The 24,061-nt window shown below is 35.2% G+C and overlaps 1 protein-coding gene across 15 annotated transcripts in view; it reads left to right on the forward strand.

Annotated features, from left to right (window-relative positions):
- The window catches only part of IFT81 (intraflagellar transport 81), a 106,894-nt gene that overhangs the window by 3,719 nt on the left and 79,114 nt on the right, over window positions 1–24,061 (forward strand). For all 15 annotated transcript variants that reach the window (XR_003146569.3, XR_003146567.3, XR_003146568.3 and 12 more), the window contains exons 4-10: window positions 858–1,038; window positions 4,083–4,172; window positions 6,943–7,008; window positions 7,322–7,432; window positions 8,736–8,820; window positions 14,765–14,928; window positions 16,269–16,364. Coding sequence is in view for 11 of the 15 variants with exons in the window: in XM_025473882.3 (XP_025329667.1) it covers window positions 858–1,038; window positions 4,083–4,172; window positions 6,943–7,008; window positions 7,322–7,432; window positions 8,736–8,820; window positions 14,765–14,928; window positions 16,269–16,364 (793 nt within the window). In the remaining 4 variants the exon portion in view is untranslated. The remainder of the gene's footprint in view (window positions 1–857; window positions 1,039–4,082; window positions 4,173–6,942; window positions 7,009–7,321; window positions 7,433–8,735; window positions 8,821–14,764; window positions 14,929–16,268; window positions 16,365–24,061) is intronic.

The following is a 24,061-nucleotide window of genomic DNA, read 5'->3' on the forward strand; positions in this document are numbered from 1 at the left end:
AGGGAGCCTGACACAGGGCTCAATCCCAGGACCCTGAGACCATCATGACCTGAGTCAAAGGCAGAAGCTTAACTGACTGATACCCCCATGTGTTGCTTTCTTAAAGCAATGCTTGAATATCCAGACTTTCTTGGGCTACAGTTAGTCTTCCTAGACAATACCTGGTCTTCCTGTCAATGGCTTTAGAACATCACTGAATTTCAAAATAATCTTGAACTTTTAATATTATTTTGTCATGTAGAAGTCTTAGGTGGATCAGTTTTTCCCCCTAAACAAAAAAGTCACACAAATCCCACTATTTTATTTTATCATTTATCAATTATCTGTCATCCTTTTTTTTTTTTTTTAAAGATTTCATTCATTTATTCGTGAGAGACACACACACCCAGAAAGGCAGGCAGAGACACAGGCAGAGGGAGAAGCAGGCTCCATGCAGGGAGCCGGATGTGGGACTCGATCCGGAGTCTCCAGTATCACACCCAGGGCTGAAGGTGGCGCTAAACCGCTGAGCCACCCGGCTGCCCAATTATCTGCCATCCTAAATAAAACAGTAACTTAAACATGCCCAGCCAATGAAGTTATTAAGGCCGACTGTACCAATTAATGGTTCCAATACAACCTCCCCCCCATATAGTACAGTTATATATTGTGGGCCTAATTTTATATTTATTGTTGATATATGGAATGACTTCAGAATAGCCTTGGTTTTATCTTCTTTTTTTTTTTTAAATAGTCATGGAAGGCCATCAAGAAATTGTAAATTAGGGTTTGAGCTTTTATCTCTTCTCAAGCTTTATTTGTTATAAGCCGGAGAGAGGGGTGGTGCTCACTTGCATGTGTTTATTTTCTTTTTATAGGAGTACCTTTCGTCAGGGTCTGGTGATTGGAAGTAAACCTGTAATTTACCCAGTGCTCCACTGGCTTCTTCAGAGGACTAGTGAACTGAAGAAAAGAGCATATTTAGCTCGTTTTTTAATAAAGCTTGAGGTACCAAGTGAGTTTCTTCAGGATGAAACTGTGGCTGATACCAATAAACAGGTATACAATACACAAATGGTATTTTTAAACTATCTGTAATGTATATTGAGATGCACATGTTCAAATACTTGTTAATTTCTCTTTAGCTTATTTGCTTTTCTATATTTCCAGGTGGCACCAAAAGGTAAAATAGTTATTAATATTGTTCAACTGTGGGGATCCCTGGGTGGTTCAGCAGTTAGTGCCTGCCTTCGGCCCAGGGCATGACCCTGGAGTCTTGGGATCAAGTCCCACATGGGGCTCCCTGCATGGAGCCTGCTTCTTCCTCTGCCTGTGTCTGCCTCTCTCTGTGTGTCTCTCATGAATAAATAAATAAAATCTTTAAAAAATATATTGTTCAACTGTAATCATGTATGAAAATACTGACTTTTGCACACAAATACTATTTCAGTGATAGAGGTATATAGATAGAAAAAAACCCTGAGATTAGGATTTTAGAATAATTTATTACTTAAGAATTGTGGGTAGATAGGATTTTAGGTTTGGGACTGCAGAGCACTTTGCTGATCACTTAGATAACTATACAGTTTGTCATCTAAATCAGAGAGAAAGGGACTATCGTAATAATTACATGAAAGCAAAGGTATAAATTAACACTATCCCATTTGTGAAAGTGGGATAATTGACACTATTGACACTTGTGAAAGATTTATGTAAATAATCATGTCAAATGTTACAGTAGATGTCATGGGAGAAGTACAGCAGAATGAGACAACTCCAACCCCCCCTACATTTGAAGGCTTTACATAATGTACGAAATAGAGAAATGTAAATGTGACAAATCAGGACCTGTGAGCCCCTGAGAGGACTTGATACAGGCAAAGAAGCTAGGCTTGAGATCTCAAAGGATTTCCCAATCAGGCAGAAGGTAGAGAAAGGGCCAGGAGTTTGAAATCTCAGTGTACTTTCCTCAAGATTTTTAGGATGATATTAGGTTTTGTCCTTAAAGCTCCTAACTACTTTGGGGGCTCCTAGGTTTCTCAGTCAGTTAAGCATACTCAGATTCTGTTTGGCTCAGGTCATAATCTCAGGGTCTGGGGTCAGGCTTGCACTCAGCCAGGAGTCTGCTTGGGATTTTCTCCTTTTCCCTCTCCCTCCTCCTTTGCTCCCTCCTCTGCCCATTCACAATACTGAGGATTCTGTCTGGTCTGGATCTTGGCCCTGGGATTTCAAAGCACATTGCTCATCAAAAGACTATGGAAAAAGAGGATTCAGGCTTAAGATTTCAAAGGATTTTGATTTTTAAAAAGTGCCTCTGTTTAGCTCTTTGTGCTTTTATTCTATACTGTATACATATGCTGATTTGTGCAGTTTGTTGTGAATAGTTTGTCAGTCTACCCAATGGATCATGAGGTCTATGAAGACAGGTATCATATTTATCCATCTTTGTTTTCCTCCAGGGTTTTGTAGAGTTGCTTAAATACACTATGTGTTCAAAATTGGGATTGGATCGGAACAATCAAAACTGAATGTTTTTTCATCCATATATTTGGTGGGTTTTTAAAAAAGATTTTACTTATTTATTCATGAGAGACACAGAGAAAGAAGGAGAGACATAGGCAGAGGGAGAAGCAAGCTCCCCACAGGGAGCCTGATGTGGGGCTCGATCCCAGGACCCCAGGATCACAACCTGAGCCAAAGGCAGGTGCTCAATCACTGAGACACCCAGGCATCTCCATATATTTGGTTATTTGGGACAGCCATTGCAGTCACTCACACTAGAGCCAATCTTGATCTCTAAAGACATTTTGGGTATTGAAAGATTTATGTAAATAATCATGTCAAATGTTACAGTAGATGTCATAGGAGAAGTACAGCAGAATGAGACTCCAACCCCTTCATTTGAAGGCTTTACATAATGTACAAAATAGAGAAATGTAAATGTGAAGTATTTTCTCCTCCCTACACTCCCTCATCAATAAACTTGATAAAAAACTAATTGCTCTGGAGAAAGTTTATTAATAGCTTTTACTAAATATGCCCAGATAATTAGTGGAAGAATTAATGATAAAGATATGTTTATTCATGAAGCATACCTGAGGTTTATATCTAAAATGACTTCTACATTTGGCCAGTCATTTAGCACAGAACCTTGTCTTCTAAATGAGAAGTTTAAGAATAAATGATTTACAGATTTTTAGGATATGATCAGTCAAAAAACATTAATTTCCTGCCATTGCTTACAAAAAAAATACTATTTTTAAAGAATTTTGGGTAAGATTTGTGATTTTTTTCATTCATTCACCTACTTTTTATTGAATCTATCAGTTATGCATCATGCTGGGCCTCAGGGCACTGAATTGTATAGGATAACAGGATTCTTGTCCTCTTGACTCTCCCTGTCTAATGGAAGGAGACAGACAAGTAACTAGGCAATTTTAATTTTATGTGGTGTTTATATTCTGATATCATGACACTCTGACCTAGCATAGGCACAGAGCTAGAGAAGTCTTCTCTGAGAATGGTAGTATCTATGCTGAGACCTGACAGATGAACTGAAATTATCCAGGTAAGGGGTGAGGAAGTCATAGAGTATTCTCAGAGGGAATAGGGTGGGTAGACTGCAGGTGAGAGCATAGAATTTTCCAAGGATTGAAAGATCACCATAGCTGGAGTAGAGAATATGAGTTAAGGAAGTAACCAGAGAGGAAGCTGGAGAAGTACTTATGACCAGATTATACACACTTTTTCTGTGTCTTATATAAATGTTAAAGGAGGGGGATCCCTGGGTGGCACAGCGGTTTAGCGTCTGCCTTTGGCCCAGGGCGCGATCCTGGAGTCCCGGGATCAAGTCCCACGTCGGGCTCCCTGCATGGAGCCTGCTTCTCCCTCTGCCTGTGTCTCTGCCTCTCTCTCCCCCTATGTCTATCATGAATAAATAAATAAAATCTTTAAAAAAAATAAAAAAAATAAATGTTAAAGGATATGATTTTAATGCTGTTATGTAATGATTTAAGTAATCACTATAGGTTAATTGGTAACCTAATGAAGAAAAGCCTACTGGACCTAGTCATTAGTTTATAATTTTTTAACTTGTCTTTTAGTATGAAGAGCTGATGGAAGCCTTTAAAACTTTGCATAAAGAATGTGAGCAACTCAAGACATCTGGATTTTCTACAGCAGAAATAAGAAGGGTAAAGAAAGGAAAATATAGTAACAATATTTTTTTTAGATTTGAATATTTTCCCATTTTTGTTTTTGGTTAATTCAGTATGAGTCTTAAAACTACATAGGAACCAGTGATAACAAGGGTCAGATTTTCTTTTGTTGAATCTTTGCTAATTCTTTACTGAAGAAATTAATGATACCAGGGTAAATTCATAATGAGTTCTTATGTACTGTATAGACTACTACCATGGATTATAAAAGATTACATTTTGGCTATCTTTCTCTATGTGTATATAGTAAAAAATGTATGTTATATAAAGTATAAAGTATATTTATCATATATACACACACACACACACACACATATATATATATATAGAGAGAGAGAGAGAGAGAGAGAGAAAGGCAAGAACAAAGAAGAAAAAACCATCCAATTGTTATCTTTCAGGCTTTGTGTATTTGTGTTGGTGGGTATTTGGGGTCATGCTATACATAGTTATTTGTATATTGCTTTTTTAATCATTGCATTGTAAACATTCACATTGTTATCTTTCTAGATTTTTTTTTTTTAAAAGAGGGACTGGGGGGGGGGGAGGACAGAGGGAGAGGGAGAGAGAGAATCTTAGGCAGGCTCCATGCCCAATGTGGAGCCCAATGTGGGGCTTGATCTCATGACCATGAGATCATGACCTGAGCCAAAATCAAGAATTGGATGCTTAACCCACTGAACCACCTTGGTGCCCCCTAAATATGATTTTTTTTTAATTTGGGGGTTGGGAAAGAGGGAGAGGAAAGATTCTCAGGTGAAGTCCCCACTTGAGTACAGAGCCTGAGGCAAAACTCAGTCTCAGGACCCTGAAATCATGAACTGAGCCGAAATCAAGAGTTGGCTGCTTAACCAGCTGAGCCAACCAGGTGCCCCTAAATATGATTTTTAATGATTAAATGATATTCCATATGGATAGGTTAACCATTTTTGGTTTTTATTTTATGTTTTGCTGTTACAGATAATGCTATGCTTGTTGTATACATAAATTTATTTGGGGTATCTATAATTGTTTCCCTGGATAAATTTCTAGAAATATTAAGGCATACAAAAATTTTCAGGACTTTTGACGCATGTCACTTAATGTTCTCCAAAATTTAACATTTTCACCAGGCATATAACTTCTTTCCCTAAACACATACTGATTCCACTTTCATGAATTTTGTATTTTTAGAATTCCTGAGTTATCCATGCCATCTTTATCTTTTTAATCAAAAAACAATAGAAGTTGTCTCCTCAGAGAGGCCTTCCCTGATTCCCTAGATGGAGTAGTTCCCCCAGTTCTTTTTGTTTTATAAAACTCACCACACTTAAAATTACCTTAATGTCTATTTTCCCAACTGTCTTTATGCCCTATGAGGGTAAGGACCATGTCTCTCTATTTTGTTCATCACTGTATCCCCAGTGTCTATCACAGTGCCCGCATGTGGTAGGTTCTCAATGAGAGTTTGTTGAGTGTATTGGGAACAAAAGGTGAGCTCACATTTACTGGGAAAGAGAGCCATAAGTAGGATATTTATAGTATGAAGGAAGAGTGATGGATATTCATCCACTGTTCCTCTGTTACGTCATGTGAGTAAACTGACATGATAAAAAGACTGAGAGTCTGTCATTTTAATTTCATTATTGCCAAACTATTTTTGAACATATTCTTTGTAGAAAATATGATAAGCAAGAAATAGAAGATAATTCACTCATAATCCCATGCTGTAGAGATAACTACTATTGACATTTTAGCAAATATATTTAATACTTTTTCTTTGTATTGTACTATATATAAATGTTGTAATCTGCTTCTTTGAAGTAATGTCATATCATGAGTTTTTCTGTCATTAAACATTCCTTTGCATAATTTTTAATGACTTTCATTATATTGTGCCATAGTTTATTTAATAATTCTCAGACATTTGGTAATTTACAAATTTTAGATGTGATTAGTATCTGTGAGACTCCTCATAGAGAAGTCTTTGGCCATCCATGCATATTTTATTAGGACAAATTCCCAGAAGTGGAATTATCAGGCTAGATGGTATATATGTTTAAGACTTTTGATCTTTTTCTTCAGTACAATGCCATCAGTAGCGAATAAGAGTTCCCCAGATCCTATCAATACTGACTACTATGTATATTTTTCTCTTTAGTATTACTGTGATAGTTAGGCTATTAGTTTTTTAAGTTTAGGAAGGATTGTTTGTTTTCACTAGAAAATATGTGGAGCTGATTAAAAGGAAGGTGGTTTATTTTTGAAGTCTTTTTTTTTTTTTTTAGGAAGAGAATTGTTTAATTGACAAAACCAGACACAAATTTATGTCTTGAAAACACCACAACCTTAAAAATAACTTTGATGGAAAATTGGCAGAATATATAGTTTGGTATTTAACAATAGATGAAGTGTCAGCAGCTGTTTTCATGGTTTTAGACCTGTACACTTTCCATTATAGAAGACTTTTGAAAAATTGTGTGCTCTTATTTGGGCAGAACACAAATGTGCTGGTTGGCAGCTTTACCTTGCTACGTTATTACCTGTTTTGGTTGCTTTTCTAAATGAACACTAAGCTGCCAAATAAATTATCCTGAATAAAGAATCCTGGCGGGGGCGGGGGGGTGGATATAAAAATGCCCTTTATCCAAAAGAGTATCTTTGTTCCTTAATGCTCTGGTTATAAGTAGTGAAAAAATCATATGAAAACTTTATTTGAATTCTACAAAGAATGCTTTTTCTTATAATGTGTCCTTGACTACTTTTTTAGGATATCAGTGCAATGGAGGAAGAAAAGGATCAGCTCATTAAGAGAGTTGAACGTTTGAAGAAAAGGGTAAGGCAAAAATTAGCACTCTAAGACTTTGGCCTCAAGTCCCAAGGACTTGCAGAGATTTAGGAATGGAAATAAGGATTAAGCAAAGTATGGGTGTACATCTGAGAATGGACTCAAATAATATTGACAGAAAGGGAATCTCCCTAGGCAGTAGCTCAAAATTTTTAAGGTCCTGGAGTCTGGAACTTTAGTGTCATCTCTAGGGAGTACTGTTTGCCAAAAAGAAATGATAAGTGGATGTCTGAGTCACATGACATGCTAATTTCTTTCTTAAACTTGACAGTAACATGTACTACTTATTCCCTTACTGTAGGTGGAGACAGTTCAGAATCATCAACGGATGCTTAAAATAGCAAGGCAACTTCGAGTTGAAAAAGAAAGAGAAGAATTTCTTGTGCAACAGAAACAGGAACAAAAGAATCAGGTATCCTCATAAAAGTTTATATTCTCATGATGAAAGAGATAGGTCTTTTTGATCATTCGAATATAAAGAAAAAAGGGTTCTAGAATTGTAGAAGTTCATGTTTCCTTTTGTTAACATGATGGAATACTCTTAAGAGGATTTTTTAAAAAAAGATTTTATTTATTTATTCATGAGAGACACAGAGAGGCAGAGACACAGGCAGAGGGAGAAGCAGGCTCTCTGTGGGAACTCAATGCAGGACTCGATCCCAGGATTCTGGGATCACAACCCAAGCCAAAGGCAGACACTCAACCACTCAGCCACCCAGGCATCCCTTAAGAGGATTTTGTGACACCAACAGCAATAATACTACTGAGTTCTGTACCCAGTATGTATCTATATACTACCTTTTGGCCTATGCTTAACTTATGTTGACACAACATTACAGAGCATTCATTGTAATGTTAAGCATTAAAATTAACTGCTGATAAAATTTGTCAGATCTCTGAAGGGTGTCCTGAATTCTGGGGTGATGAGAATATCCATTTTATTCCACTGATCACAGTATCCACTATACTTTATTCCCATGGAAATAAGCAAATCATGAAAAGACTCAAAATCATCCATACTCCACTTTTTTAGACTTTGCCTTAAAGAAAAAATAATCTGGCTAGAAAGGATTGCTTATTATATTGAAAAATCTATCTCAAAACTGAGTAGACTTATATGTTAAGAATATACTTCCTGTTCAATGAGATGTTTGACTTTTTTGGAACTTGTCTTAGCATCATGGTAGTTCCACTGTACCAGTAAGCTGCATTGCTTGCGCTATGAATGGTTACTTAGCATCAGTGTGTGATTCTAAGACATCATTTGTGAGAATGTATTCCTTAGAATTAAGAAAACCATGTTAGGGCACCTGGCTGACTCAGTTGGTGGAGTGTGCAGCTTTTGACCTTGGGGTGTGGGTTAAAGCTGCACATTGAGTATAGACATTACTTAAAAAGAAAGAAAGAAACCCATGTTATAGCAAGAAAAGTCTGGAGGCCTAGTATATGTATTTCTTTACCAAGTATTTTTCCTTGATCACTAAGTACAGCAAATAACTGAAGATAAACTTTCTGAAAGCTTTTTTGTAAAAAGCTTTACATGAAAAGGTATTGAGAAAATTAGTTACATTTTGGGTTCAACATAGTAATTTTCTTAGTTTTTATTATTCTTACATTACAAGAATTATGTGGAACTTGTATTTTTCTTTGCTTGTCTATGTGAGTGGTAGGTTTCAATAGATTAAGCAAATAATGGATCTACTTGTATTTTAAAGCTGTTTCATGCAGTGCAGAGACTGCAAAGAATACAAAATCAGCTGAAAAGTATGCGCCATGCAGCAGCAGATGCAAAGCCTGAAAGTAAGTGGAAACTATTACATGTTACAGATGATCAGAGAATATTAGTTTAAGTTAGTAGTTATTCTTAAAGCAATCAACTCATGAGAATTAATTATCATCTAGTGATAGCTAAGCATTTTAGAATGGCATTTCCTAGGTAATGCATGAGAGCCCTGTTGGAGACATCCTTAAGTTTTTACCTGGTTTTATAATTTCCATTCACTCTTTGGTCAGAGGGTGAAGGGACTGAAAACCACCGTGGAAGGAGGCTCTCTGTTGTGTGAGCATCTAAAATACTTAGGATGGATAGAAAAGATGCAAATAATTGTTGTAGAGCCTGGGCTATAAAGAAAAGAAATAAAATGTTGGACCCTTAAAGCTGAGTGTTTTTTCATATTATTCGATTGTGCTAATGGCATGGGTAATCCTGGCTCTATTGTTATATTAGCTTTATTTAGAAGATGAATTGTTCTGATATTTCCAGATTACACCACCAAACCCATCCTAGGCATTTTTAGTGTTTTTGCTCAACAGAAGAAAGACCATGTAAACTGAAAGAGTAGTAGAAAGCTCTAATTGGTACTGGATAAATGTAATGTAAAAATTTAGCTGTTCAAGGGTTAATTAATCTTTCTATAATATTATATGAAATATTATACTCTAAGCTATAAGTTATAGAATAAAAAAGATAACAAGTGTTGGGGACAGCATGGAGAAAATGGAACTCTAATATGTTGCTGGTGGGAATATAAAATGTTATGACTGCTTTGAAAAACATATCTGGCAGTTCCTCAAAATGTTAAATATAGAGTTACCGTGACCCAGTAATTTCATTCCTAGGTATCTACCCAAGGAAATTAAAAACCTGTGTCCACACAAAAATTTGTACACGAATGTTCACAGCAGCCTTATTCATAATAGCCAGAAAGTGGAAATAACCCAAATGTCCCAAACTGATGAACGAATAAACAAAATGTGGTATATCAACCCAATGGAATGCAAAGAAATCAACTATTGATACATATGCTACCTGTATCAAATCATGTTAAATGAAAGAAACTCATCACAAAACACCACATATTTTATGATTCCATCTGTATGAAATGTCCAGAATAAGCAAATCTAGAGAGATAAGAATCAAACTAGTGATTGCTTAGGGCTGTAGGGTTGTAGGAGAGAATGGCTTTGTGTGTGTGTGTGTGTGTGTGTGTGTGTTGTTTGAGGAGGAAGGGACTGCTAATGAGTATAGAGCTTCTTTCAGAGCCTATGAAAATGTTCTAAAACTGTGGTTATGGTTGCATAATTCTGAGAATTTACTAAAATCCACTGAATTATACACTTTTTTCAGTACAAAGAAAATACCTTTTTTATGATTTTTTTCTCCTTAGTATAATCTATATCTTTTTAGTGTATGTGCTTTGGATTTGATGTAGGTTCCTTCACAATTTACTGCAAAAAGGTAAGATAAATCTCAAAAGAAACCCATTAAATCATAACTATTTAAAAATTAATATCAGAGGTGCCTGGGTAGCTCAGTTGGTTGGGCGTCTGCCTTCGGCTCAGGTCATGATCCCAGGGTCCTGGGATCGAGTTCCATATTGGGCTCCCTGCTCAATGGGGGGCCTGCTGCTGCTTCCCCCTCTGCCTCCCTCTCCCCCTGCTTGTGCTTTCCCTCTTTCTGTGTCAAATAAATAAAATCTTAAATAATAATAATAAAATAAAAATTAGTATCGATAAGTAATTTGTATAGGCCTATTCTTACTAAGAAAGTATTAGAAATGTACCATTAATAGTGAATGTTTTGAAATGAAGGTAATGTATGTAAAATTTGGTATGCAGAAAAACAATTGGTTGATCAGTGGGGTTTAATACAATTTAAAATGTTCATCTGGAAGTGTGTTTCTGCAGTATCTGTCTTCAATCTTGTTAGGTTAAATATTTCTTGCTATTATGTTTTAATTCTGACAACTAAACAGAATATCCAAAGATACTTATGGTATTAGTAGTATTTCATTTTTTATTTGAATTGATAGTCTTTAGTTGGCTTTGGCTTTCTAGCCTAAAAAGAAATTGTTTGGGCCAGGAAATAAATAATTATTCACTAAGTAATAAAATTCATGAAAAAATTGTGTTTTATGCATTTCTTGGGATGTTGATGTAAAATATTGATATAAGTAATATGTTAGTAGATGTTGCTAAATAATAAAATCAATTGCATTGTTAAGTAGTAAGAGAAATAATTGGCTCAAACCCACAGTGTATTAATTCAGTATTTGTTGAATATCTACTACATGTCAGGTGCTGTGCTGAGTGCTAGAAATGGAAAGCAAAAGTTACCTTAGGTTCTCATAATCGAATACAGGAAGGGCAGACAGTGAACAGTGATCATGCAGCTTTACAGACTTGTTGCTGATGGAACTCAGCACAGGGTTCTATGAGAACAAAGAGGCAAAGCACCAAACCCTAGCACAGAATCAAATGGCTTCTTGGACAAGGTGGCACCTGAGTTAAGTTCAAGTTGGAAAGGTGAAGGAGAAGAAGACATTCCATGCTAAGGCGCAGTGACCTGAAGGAACATAAACGTAGTAGATGAAGGAGAGAGAAAACAGTAGGCTTCTTCTGACTGCCTGTCTTGAAAAGAAGACAAGAGAGGAAGGGAGTGTGCAAATGAATGAGGAAGACAGTACAGATGAAGACAGTACTGTGCCTAGACTGAGGGAGGGTAGTGGTGCAGGGTGATTGTGTGCTGCAGGGGGGAGTCAGCCAGACAAACAGAGACTGAAGATCCAGGACGAAAAGGTGAGAAGTGGTAGCAGCCTTTCCTGTGTGCACTGAATGTTCTGCAGCAATTACCACAATATGTTAATTGTTGGCATATCTGACTCTGACTCAACTAAACTCCAGACTAATCACCGAGTCGTAATTGGTCTTTCTATTTCCAGGTCCAAGCATGCTAAATTACACATACCCGGCCTTCAGTAAATAGTCTGTTAACTAGTTAGGAGATAGGAGTAGAGGCCCAAACCCTGGAAAGGAAGAAAATGATCTTTTCCACAGATAGGAGGGGAATCAAGTAAGAAAAAAAGGGCTGAAAACATAAAAATAAGATCTTAGGTGTGTAATGTGTGTTCTCTGGGGGTGGACAGGATGTGGGGAGCAGCAAGTTAAGTTCTTGCTTTGTTGATATCTTTCTGGGAAAGTCTTTTTTTTTTTTTTTAAGATTTTATTTATTCATAAAAAACACAGAGAGTCAGAGACACAGGCAGAGGGATAAGCAGACTCCCCCTGGGAAGCCTGATGTGGAACTCAGATCCTGGAACTTCAAGGATCATGCCCTGAGCTGAAGGCAGAGCCTCAACTGCTGAGCCACCCAGGCAGTGGGAAACAGTCTTAAGGGTTGTATTCAGCAGCCTGGGAAAAGAGTACATGACACATGTTTAATTGATCCAGCTATTTCCTTTAAGAAGGTCTACCTAAATTTTCTAAGTAACAAAAATGACTTAGGGAAAGTTTCTATTTACATAAATAACATAAAAAATATTTTTAGTGTAGGAATGTGCTTTGTATTTTTTCAGAGTAACAGCCATATTATAAACCACTCATGGAAGTTAATTCATCTTTATACTCTACACTTTAATAAGATTTATTATATAAAAGAAGCTACTCATTAAACTATAGTAGGACCAGTAAGATATTTTCAGAGGGTTTTTAACCAAAAAGTTTGCTGAGATCTTAGTGACCTTATATGTAATTTCACCAGGATTTTGAAAGGTAATTTTTTAAAAGCTACATAGAACATATGACTACTTTTCAAGATCTTAAGTTAAAATTTTTAAGAGAAGAATTTAAAATGTGGCAGAAACCCTATATTTACATTTTTAACAGTTGTACTGAGGTAAGATGGACATATAAACTGCACATATTTGAGGTGCTTATAATAAACTGCACATATTTACCAACTTAACTTGGTAAGTTTTGGCATACTATACACACTGGTGAAATCATCAGCCTTAATCAAGGTAACAAATATATCCATCACCCCCAGACATTTTCTTGTGTCCTGTGTAAAATCTTGCTTTTGACCGTTTCTGTTCCTTTGCCTATTCCCAGGCAACCACTGATATGCTTTCTGTTACTATAGATGAGTTTGTGAGTTTTTTGTTTGTTTGTGTTTTCTAAAATTTGAATCTTTTATTTATTTTTTAAAGATTTATTTATTTATTTATTTATTTGAGAGAGCACGTACTAGTTGGGGAGCCTGCATGAGGGGCAGAGGGAGAGAGGGAGAGGGAGACAAGCAGATGCCCAGCTGAGCATGGATCCTGACCCAGGGCTGGATCTCCCAATACTGAGATTGTGACCTGAGCCGAATTTAAGAGTCAGATTCTCAGTGGATGAGCCACCCAGGTGTCTCAAATCTTTTAAATAGGGAAATAATATTTAAGAATTTTAAATCTTTAGAAGCATTTTAGATTTGATTCTTTACAACTCTGATTATATGTAGTTTAAGAATTTGAAGATAGGGATCCCTGGGTGGCGCAGCGGTTTAGCACCTGCCTTTGGCCCAGGGTGCGATCCTGGAGACTCAGGATCGAATCCCACTTCGGGCTCCCAGTGCATGGAGCCTGCTTCTCCCTCTGCCTATGTCTCTGCCTCTCTCTCTCTCTCTCTCTCTCTCTCCGTGTGTGTGACTATCATAAATTAAAAAATAAAATAAAATAAATAAAAAAAAAAGAACTTGAAGATAGAAAAACTAGTCAGCTAATAGCTAAAGAAGCCAGGATGTAGATTTAGTCAGAAACCACATAGAAATGACTGCCTAATTATAATCTGATTCATTAAACACTTTCTCTTCCCTCCCATTCCCTAGTCCCTAAAAAGAAGGGGAAATATAGGGATGAGTGGAAAACTTGCGATTTTGCCATTAATAAAATTTTACATGTTAATATATGGTTAGCACAACAGAACTAAAAATAATGTTAAGGCTCTGGGCCAAACTTAGTATGCAATCTACCTTCATAGATTACTTAAACCGGAAATCCAATGTTTTAAAAAGTCAAGCCAGAATTTGTAAATGTGTAACGGAAAGATCTGAAATAAACTTCTTAAAGCTCTCTAGGCTGGGAATTTATAACAAAACCATTATTCACTGAAAATCTGTGTGTGTGTACTCTACCAAAATAAGAAAACTTATTATTTAAAGTATAATTTAAGTTACCACTTACTGTAAGCTAATACTTTACTATATCAAAACTACCAAACATGGAAAACCAAAAATGTTTATGAATGTAGATAATTTCTTTCTTTCTTTTCTTTTTTTTTTTCTTTTTTTGCATTTTAACTTGTACCTTTAGTAATATTTTCTTTGGTTTGAAGCTGACAATGTATAATGTATTACCATTTATGAAGTATTAGAATAGAAATATAAATAGCACCAGAAATATTGTGAAAGAAAAAGCAAATGGCCACTTATGAAAGAAAGAATCTGAGTGAGATTTCATTTGTGTTGCCATTTGTCTTGTGGAGTGCTTAAATACTTAGAACTAGGCAAAATATGACCCAAAAGCTATCTGGCTCTGCAGATGTTAATTTTGTATGTTGTAAAGTATAAAAAGAATTAGGTAGTAATTTGGAAAGATACTACTTTTTCTATAATTATATTAATGTTCTGTATAAATTGCCCTTTGTTATCATTCTAATTAATATCAAAAGATTTTAATGGTCAGGGCACCTGGCTGGCTCAGTTGGAGGATTGTGTGACCCTTAATCTTGGAGGTTGTGAGTTTGAGCCCCATGTTGGGTGTAGAGATTATGCTTTAAAGATTGAAAAAAAATTTCAATGGTCAATATTTCATTATGCAGATTACTTTTGATAGATGTGTCTGTTTTTCAGGTCTTCTATTTTAAAATGCACAAAGTATCACTATCCCTACTCTTGGGCTGAGTATTTATTTTATTTTTAAAGGTTTAATGAAGAGACTAGAGGAGGAGATAAAATTTAATTCTTATATGGTAACTGAAAAATTTCCTAAAGAATTAGAGAGCAAGAAAAAAGAATTGCATTTTTTACAAAAAGTGGTTTCAGAGCCTGCCATGGGCCATTCTGATCTTCTTGAGCTTGAATCTAAAGTAAGTAATAATCATCTTCTTTTTATAGCTCCCAATGTTATCTCATCCCCAGTCCTGTAAAAATTATGTGAACTGCTTTCTATAGTGTCCAACTCTTGACTCTTAAATTAATCTGTACTGAATTTGACAGCTTTTATGAGTTCTTTGTGAGAAATTATAGCATGTAATGCTGTTATTTAATCCACATGATGTTGTAAAGACTTAGTCAACTGATTAGAAAACTAAGTAGCTTGGGTATGTAAATTAATGCATATAATTGACTCATAGGTTTATGTATTCATAATATAATCATTTAAATGGTAAATTTTTAAATATTTTGCATATCATTAATTTTATAAAATAAAAAATTTAAAAATAATTATCAAAAATAATATAACAATTTTATATTTAAAGCTAATATAAAATAAAAATAATTTTCAAAAATAATATAGCAATTTTATATTTAAAGTTAATATTTATATTAGCCTTTTATGACTGCTTTGGAATTACTAAACTTTCTTTTAATGCTCACTGAAATCTGGTTTTATGTTATAATATTTTTGTTCCATAGAAATAAAGCATCAAGCAGATACCTATTTTTAAAAAATAACAAATATTATAATTGAAATATTTTGTTTTGCTAATCCTTTAATGTGTTTAATATGTGCTTAATAACCACGATAATTAAATACATAATTCTGACCACTTCATTCTTTTAATTTACTTATAGAAATTAGATGTCCAAATGAGATTTGCCTCAAATTTAATGTCATAGAATTAACAGAACTCTATCTAGACTTTTTAAAGGATATACTGAAAACCATGTAATTTTTTGTATTACTTGAAGGACTATATGCTTCTATTGGCTTTGTTCACTCTTGTTACATTTGGCAAAGAATTAATGAGTAGGATAAATGGCAGCTATCATTGAATCACAGATCTTTAGAATAGGAAGGGTTTTTAGATGTCATCTGTGTCAACTCAGTTGGGTTCATGAATTCCTTGCACTAAATCCCTGGGGAATGTTAGTCTGACTTTATCACTTGCAGTGACTTGAAACTCAAAAGCTAAAGTAAGGGGTAACTTCAGATTTGTAGAAATTGTCTTTTTGATAATGTATAAACATTTCCCATAGAATACTTTAGGATAATTTAAATATGGATGGTTATATGTCATCAAAATGTGTAAATATATATCATGATCTATGAAATGTAAATGGTTTCTAAAAATAATCATAACAATCCACTTATAATTAACCTATTCCTTGTGAGAAATCACTGGTAAGAACATAAATTCAAAGCTTGTCCCTTTGTGTAATCACAGAAAGAGTTTTAAACTTCTTTACTGTCATACTGTTTTAGATAAATGAAATAAACACAGAGATAAATCAACTGATTGAAAAGAAAATGATGAGAAATGAGCCAATTGAAGGCAAACTCTCACTATATAGGCAACAGGTGAGACCACTCTTGGGGCCCTCGTATTTCGATCTTTCATCTTATTGGTTAACATCTTTGTAAATACCCCAGGCTGTGTTGTGGATAGTCTTAAAGTAAGAAGGAAGTAAAGAATAAATGCTCTTCTGTTATTGCTAATCTCCAGATTATAACAGAAAATGTGTGGAAAAGCCACAAAAGATGTATGTTCAAGTTTGAAATTCAATATACCTGATCATGTTTAGTTTCCTTACCGTCTACCAACTGTGGTGATAGAGCTATTTGTGTTTATCTCTGTGAGTGTGAAACTTGCTTTTTTAAATGAAACCTTAACTTAAATGGTATAAAATAAAAATATTTGTAATCTTTAATGAATTAAAGGCAATATACTTTTTTCAGGTTTAAAGTTAGTTTGCAAGTAGAGAATAAGTTAAATCTTAGTGCTAAGGCATTTATCATTTTATCCACAACTATTAGATTGTGAGAGTATAAATGTCCTGTATTTCTAGACAAAAGGTTCAAATGAAAACCATGTATTATCTGAAAAGAACCCAGTCAGGAGTAGTTTAGTGTGATGAGCATTCTGTAACATCAGAAAATACTGAGCTACATAACAAAGGATTTTTCACAGATGTTAAAATTTTTAAAAATATTTTTATATTGGAGAATCTCAACTATATATAAAGGTAGAGAAAATAGTTCAATAAACTCTCATGTGTCCAAGGCTATAACAAGCATGGCCATTCTTATTTCATTATACCCCTAGACCTAACTGGATTATTTTAAGCAAATCTTAGACTTTAAATCATTTCATCTATAAATATTTCAGAATGTATGTCTAAAAAATAAAAGTTTAAAAAAATTAACAGCATACCACACCTGAAAAATGTCATAATTCCTTAATATTGGCAAATGTCCAGTGTTCACATTTCCTTGATTTTCTTTCTTTCTTTCTTTCTTTCTTTCTCTTTCTTTCTTTCTTTCTTTCTGTCTCTCTCTCTCTCTCTCTTTCATTACTTTGTTTTAATTGGGATTCTTACAGGATTCATGCACTGCATTTGATTGATTCGTTTAAGTCTCTTTTAATCTATAGATTTTTGTTGCCCCTTATTTATCTATTTAACAATTTTCTTTCAGTTGATTTATTGAAAAAACTTGTTTATCCTATAACATTTTCCATAGTTTGTATTTTACTGATTGGGATGGTATGATGTTCTTTTTTTTTTTTTTTTTTTTTTTTTTTTAAGAGAGCATGCACATATGCACACCCAGGTGCCCAGGCTGGATCTCATGACCCGAGATCATGACCTGAGCCTAAATCAACAGTCAGATGCTTAACTGACTGAGCCACCCAGGTGCTCTGCCTTGTGGTATTCTTTTAAAATGTTCCTTTGTTAAAAAAAAAAAAATGTTCCTTTGTTTCCTATATTTCCCATATATTACAACTAGAAGCTTGAACAATGGTTTGAATTTTGGCAAGAATATGTTCTAGATATGTACTATCCACTTAGAGGTGATAATATCTGGTTATCTCTTTTTTTGTAGTGTTAGCAGACTTTGATTACCATTGCTCATCCATTAATTTCATTAGAGTTTATAAAATGTTGATACTATGATTCCTTCTCCATTTATTAGCTGGATTGCCTCTATAAAGAGAAACCTTCTCTCATCAACAATTTGATTACACTGAGCTGTAAGTCATATAGGAAAGGCAGGCTACATGCTTGTTTCTTTATCAGTTTTCAAAAAGGAGTGATTTCCTTCAACTCATTTTCATTCTCCAACAGTAAAAGTGATCACTTAAGGTAGTTTTTCATTTTTTAGTTGCTTGTTGACTTAACGTCATTATAAATCATAGATGTAATTATATTTGGTAAGTTTAAAACATTTTCCTTAATCATGCTCAAATTGTCCCATTTTTAGCTAGTAGGAGGCTTTTCAAGGAACTTCTGATTCCTTTTTAAGATTCTATTTGTCTTTGATAATGTCCTTGCTTTCTGGTATGACTAAGATATTTATATACTCATCTTTTATATTTCCTACCCTAGGGCTTGGAATTAGACTTTATGATCTTGATTTGTTTTAGTAGGAAATAATATCTAGAGACTGAAATCTGAGTATTAGGACTTCTCATTGCTCCTGGGTGGCCATTATTTTAGATCTTTTTAGTGGACAAAGCTAGGAAACAGTTTTTTTTCTGTCTTCCTAATGTACACCATGGGTTCATATTTATCCTTCCAGGTCAGATTCAAGGCTACTGGGCTTCTACTTACCCTCTATCAATCTCACTTCTTCTTCTTCTTCTTCTTTCTTTTCTTTCTTCTTTCTTTTTTCTTCTTTCTTCTTTCTTATTTTATCTATTCATGACAGAGAGAGAGAGAGAGAAGGCAGAGACACAGGCAGAGGGAGAAGCAGGTTCCATGCAGGGAGCCTGACGTGGGACTTGATCCTGGGTCTCCAGGCTCACGCCTGGGCTGAAGGCAGGTGCTAAACCGCTAAGCCACCCAGGCTGCCCTCACATCTTTCTTCTTATCTCACATTGAAAATTCTCAATAACACTAACATAATTTAGTTATTTGCTTTAATCCACACTTTACACACAATCGTTTCAAAATAGAAGTAACAATACTACCACCAAAAATATGATTGCTGCTAAAAATTGTTTTTTAGTTTATTTTATCTTAAGGATATATCCCACTAGGGTTAGATAAATTACTGTTTTGTTTTTATTTTTTTAAAGATTTTATTTATTTATTCATGAGAGACATGCACAGAGAAGCAGAGATACAGGCAGAGGTAGAAACAGGCCCCACACCCTGAGCTGAAGGCAGACCCCCAACCACTGAGCCACCCAGGCGTCCCCAAATTACTATTTTAAAGTCACTTAGAATATAGTTCTATATGAGTACAAATTAAATTTGGTACATATATATGTTTATTTTTATTTTTAGGAATTACTTTTTTTTAAAAATGTATTTATTTTAGAGCAAGTGTGCATAGGAGTAGAGGAAGGGGCAGAGGGTAAGGGAGGAAGAGCATCCTCAACCAGACTCCCTGCTAAGCACAGAGCCCAATGCAAGGCTCAATCCCAGGACCCCAAGATCATGACCTGAGCTGAAATATAGCATTGGCCAATTAACTGTCTGAGCCACCCAGGCACCCCTAGGGATTACTTTTTAGGGGATAATTTGTTTTATAATTATTTAAAATATTTACATGATTCCAAGTCAAATCCAAAAAACAAGAAATACTCAAAGAAGTTTCTAGCATCTACTCTGGTGCTAACCATTCTAATCTTTCCTTCCCTCATAGGTAATTTTTAAATATTTTTATAGTTTAGGGACACCTAGGTGGCTCAACGGTTGAGCGTCTGCCTTTTCCTCAGGGCGTGATCCTGGAGTCCCGGAATTGAGTCCCACATCGGGCTCCCTGCATGCAGCCTGCTTCTCCCTCTGCCTGTGTCTCTGCCTCTCTCTCTCTCTGTGTCTCTCATGAATAAATAAATAAAAATTTAAAATTTTTATATTTTATTATTCCATTAATAATAATACATATACATAGATTCATATATTCATAATAATACATATACATAATACATATACATAGATTCATATATTTTCCTTCTAGGGAAGAGCATAATATATACACTTTTCCAAGCTTTTTAAAATTCTTAATGATATATACTAATAAAAAGAATAATCTTAAAAAATAATAATAATCTTTATTCCTTTTTTTATAACTTTATTGAGATTCAATTCATATACCATACAATTCACTTATATAAAGTGCACAATTTAGTGGCTTTTAGTATATTCAGAGTCATGCAACCATCACCATAGTCGATTCTAGAACATTTTTACCATCTCAAAAAGAAACCTTTTATTAGCAGTCATTTCACATTTCCTCCCCAACCCTTAGCCCTAGGCAACTAAACTTTCCCTATAGATTTACCTATCATGGACATTTCATACAATATGTGGTCCTTTGTGGCTGGCTTTTTTCACTTAGCATAGTTTTTAAAGTTCATCCATGCTGTAGTGTGAGTCAGTAGTTCATCCTTTTTGTTATTGAATAGTATTCTATTGTATGAAAAGATCATATTTTGTTTATCCATACATCAGTTAATGGGCTTTTGGATAATTTTACCTTTTGACTATTATAAATAATGCTTCTGTGAACATTCTTGTACAAATATTTGTGTGAAAATATGTTTTCATTTCTCTTGAGTATATTCCTAGGAGTGGAATTGCTGGCTCATATAATAATTCTGTGTTTAAGATTTTGAGGAAGTGCCAGAATCTTCCCAAACCAGTCCCACCAACAGTGTATGAAGGTTTTGATTTCTCCCCATCCTTGCCAACACTTGTTTTTTTTGTTTTTTTTTTAATTAATTAATTTTTTTTAATTTATTTTTTATTGGTGTTCAATTTACTAACATACAGAATAACCCCCAGTGCCCGTCACCCGTTCACTCCCACCCCCCGCCCTCCTCCCCTTCTACCACCCCTAGTTCGTTTCCCAGAATTAGCAGTCTTTACGTTCTGTCTCCCTTTCTGATATTTCCCACACATTTCTTCTCCCTTCCCTTATATTCCCTTTCACTATTATTTATATTCCCCAAATGAATGAGAACATATAATGTTTGTCCTTCTCCGACTGACTTACTTCACTCAGCATAATACCCTCCAGGCCAACACTTGTTATTATCTGGTTGGGTTTTTTTTTTATACCCATCTTAGTTGTATGCTTTATTCGTGTTCACAGTCACATACTACCCCATTTAGTTGTTACACCACAGTTCATGCAGCCAGTCACAAATTGCACATTTGGGTTGTTGCCATTCTTTCGCTATTACAAATCATGCTTCAGTGAATGGCTTTTTGTTTATGTCTTTACATATTTTTGCCAGTGTTATCTTCAGGATATAGTCCCAGAGGTAAGATTGCTGCATCAAAGAGTAAATGCATATATAAGTTGCTAGATATTGCCAAATTCTTCTCCATAGAAGTTATAGCATTTCATGTTTCCACCTGCAGTGCAGGAGATGCCTATTTCCTCACTGCCTCCCAGTAGAGTTTGTTGTTGAACTTTTAGAGTTTTACCACCTTTGTAGATGAGAAATTATATCCTGTGATAGTTTTAATTTTTGCTTATCTTATAAACAAGGTTGAGCATTTTCTCACATGAGTAACAGTCGTTTTAATTCCTTTTTAATTGTCCCTTTATGTCTATATCCTCACTTTTTCTATAGGGTTGTTGGCCTTTTTTTCTTTATATATTAGAAATATATACTCTTGGGGCACCTGGGTGGCTCAGTCAGTTAAGCATCCGACTGTTGGCCTCAGCTCACGTCTTGATCTCAGGATCACGAATTCAAGCTCGTATTGGGCTCTGTGCTGGGTGTGGAGCCTTTTTTTTTTTTTTTTTTTTTACATTTGTTTTTATTTAAGTTCGATTTGCCAACACATAGTATAACCCCCAATGCTCATCCCATCAAGTGACCACTCACTGCCCATCACCCAGTTACCCTATCCCCCCACCCACCTCCCCTTCTTTTTTTTTTTTTTACATATTTTTTAAATTTTTATTTATTTATGATAGTCACAGAGAGAGAGAGAGAGAGAGAGAGGCAGAGACATAAGCAGGCTCCATGCACCGGGAGCCCGATGTGGGATTTGATCCCGGGTCTCCAGGATCGCGCCCTGGGCCAAAGGCAGGCACCAAACCGCTGCACCACCCAGGGATCCCCTTTTTTACATATTTTTAAAACAAATTTATTTTTTATTGGTGTTCAATTTGCCAACATACAGAATAACACCCAGTGCTCATCCCGTCAAGTGCCCACCTCAGTGCCCGCCACCCAGTCACCCCCACCCCCCGCCCACCTCCCCTTCCACCACCCCCAGTTCCTTTCCCAGAGTTAGGAGTCTTCCATGTTCTGTCTCCCTTTCTGATATTTCCTACTTATTTTTCCTCCTTTCCCCTTTATTCCCTTTCACTATTATTTATATTCCCCAAATGAATAAGACCATATAATGTTTGTCCTTCTCCGATTGACTTATTTCACTCAGCATAATACCCTCCAGGTCCATCCACGTTGAAGCGAATGGTGGGTATTTGTGGAGCCTATTTAAGAAACAAAACAAAACAAAACAAAACAAGGCAGCCTAGGTGGCTCATTGGTTTAGCGCCACCTTCAGCCCAGGGCCTGATCCTGGAGACCCGGGATCAAGTCCCATGTCAGGCTCCCTTCATGGAGCCTGCTTCTCCCTCTGCCTGTGTCTCTGCCTCTCTCTCTCTGTGTCTCCCATGAATAAATAAATAAAATCTTAAAAAAAAAACAACAAAAAAACAAGAAAAGAAATATTTACTTTGTCTTACTTACAATTGTAACATTTTCCCCTACTTTGGTATTTGCCTTTTTACTTTGCTTACAGTGTTGTGTCACCATGAGAAAGTTCTTTATTTTTATGAAATCAAATTTAATAGTTTTTTCTCTTGTTATTTCAGGTTTTGAGGCATAGTTAGGAATGTTTTTCCTCTTGTAAGTTATAGAGAAATTTATTCAAGTTTTCTTTTTGAACTTCTAGGTTTAATTTTTTATACTTAAGTCTCTGATCTATTTAGAATTTTTTCTGGGCTGTGCTATTTATTGTATATAGCTATCCAATTATCTAACTGTCCTAATGCCAGTTAGTAAAAAGTCCATTTTTTTCCCTATGGCTTTGAGATTCTGTTTGTTCTAATTTAAAAATACTATTGGATTTCCTATTTTTCCATTGGCCTATCTGTTCAGGTATTCATATTAACATTTACAGAAGCTTTGTAATCAAGTTCAAATAACTGATTAAAGTAGCTATGTTCATCCCCAAATTGCTCTACTTTCTCAGGATTTTACTTACAATTCTTGTTTGTATGTTATTTCAGTAAGCTTTATTATCAACTTATCCAGCTCTTGAAAAAAATAATTTTTTAATTATTGGGTTTGCTTTATATTTATTCTTTACCTCAGAGCTTACGTGTTTATGATATTTGAGTCTTCGTGTCTCCATTTATGCAAATTTATTTTTTGCTTTTTTAGGAGTGTTTGTTTTCCTTAAGGTTTTGGAACTTCTCTTGCTTACATATTTTATTTTTTGCTCTTAATAATTGAGAGCTTTTCTTTCCTTATGCCTTCTGATTGATTTGTCTAAAAGTGCTATTGATTTGTTTACTGTTTTCCCATAGATTCTCTTGGTTTTTTTTTAGGTATATAATCATATACTATGAAAACTCCAACTTTTTCTGTCAGATTCTTACACTTCTAATTACTTTCTCTTCTAATGGTATGAGCAAATACCTTCAACACAATATTAAATTATAGTGGAGATAATGGGTATTTTTACCTTGTTCCAGATTTAGTAGGATATACTCTTATGTTTCTCTATTAAATAAGATCCTGGGGACACCTGGGTGGCTAAACCAGTTAAGCATCTGCCTTTAGCTCAGGTCATGATCTTGGGGTCTGGGGATTGAATCCCACCTCAGGCTCCCTGCTCACTGGAGAGTCTGCCTCTTCTTCTCCCTCTCGGGCCCTCCCCACAGCTCATGCTCGCTCTTGCTCTCTCTCAATTAAATCTTTAAAAAAAAAAAAAAAAGATACAGGTTTGGGCTGAGTTTTTTACTTATTTTGTGTTAAGGAAGTATACCATCAATTCCTGTATGGTTCTGGTACTCTT

This window comes from Canis lupus, chromosome 26 (assembly GCF_003254725.2).
Source record: "Canis lupus dingo isolate Sandy chromosome 26, ASM325472v2, whole genome shotgun sequence".
NCBI lineage: Eukaryota > Metazoa > Chordata > Mammalia > Carnivora > Canidae > Canis > Canis lupus.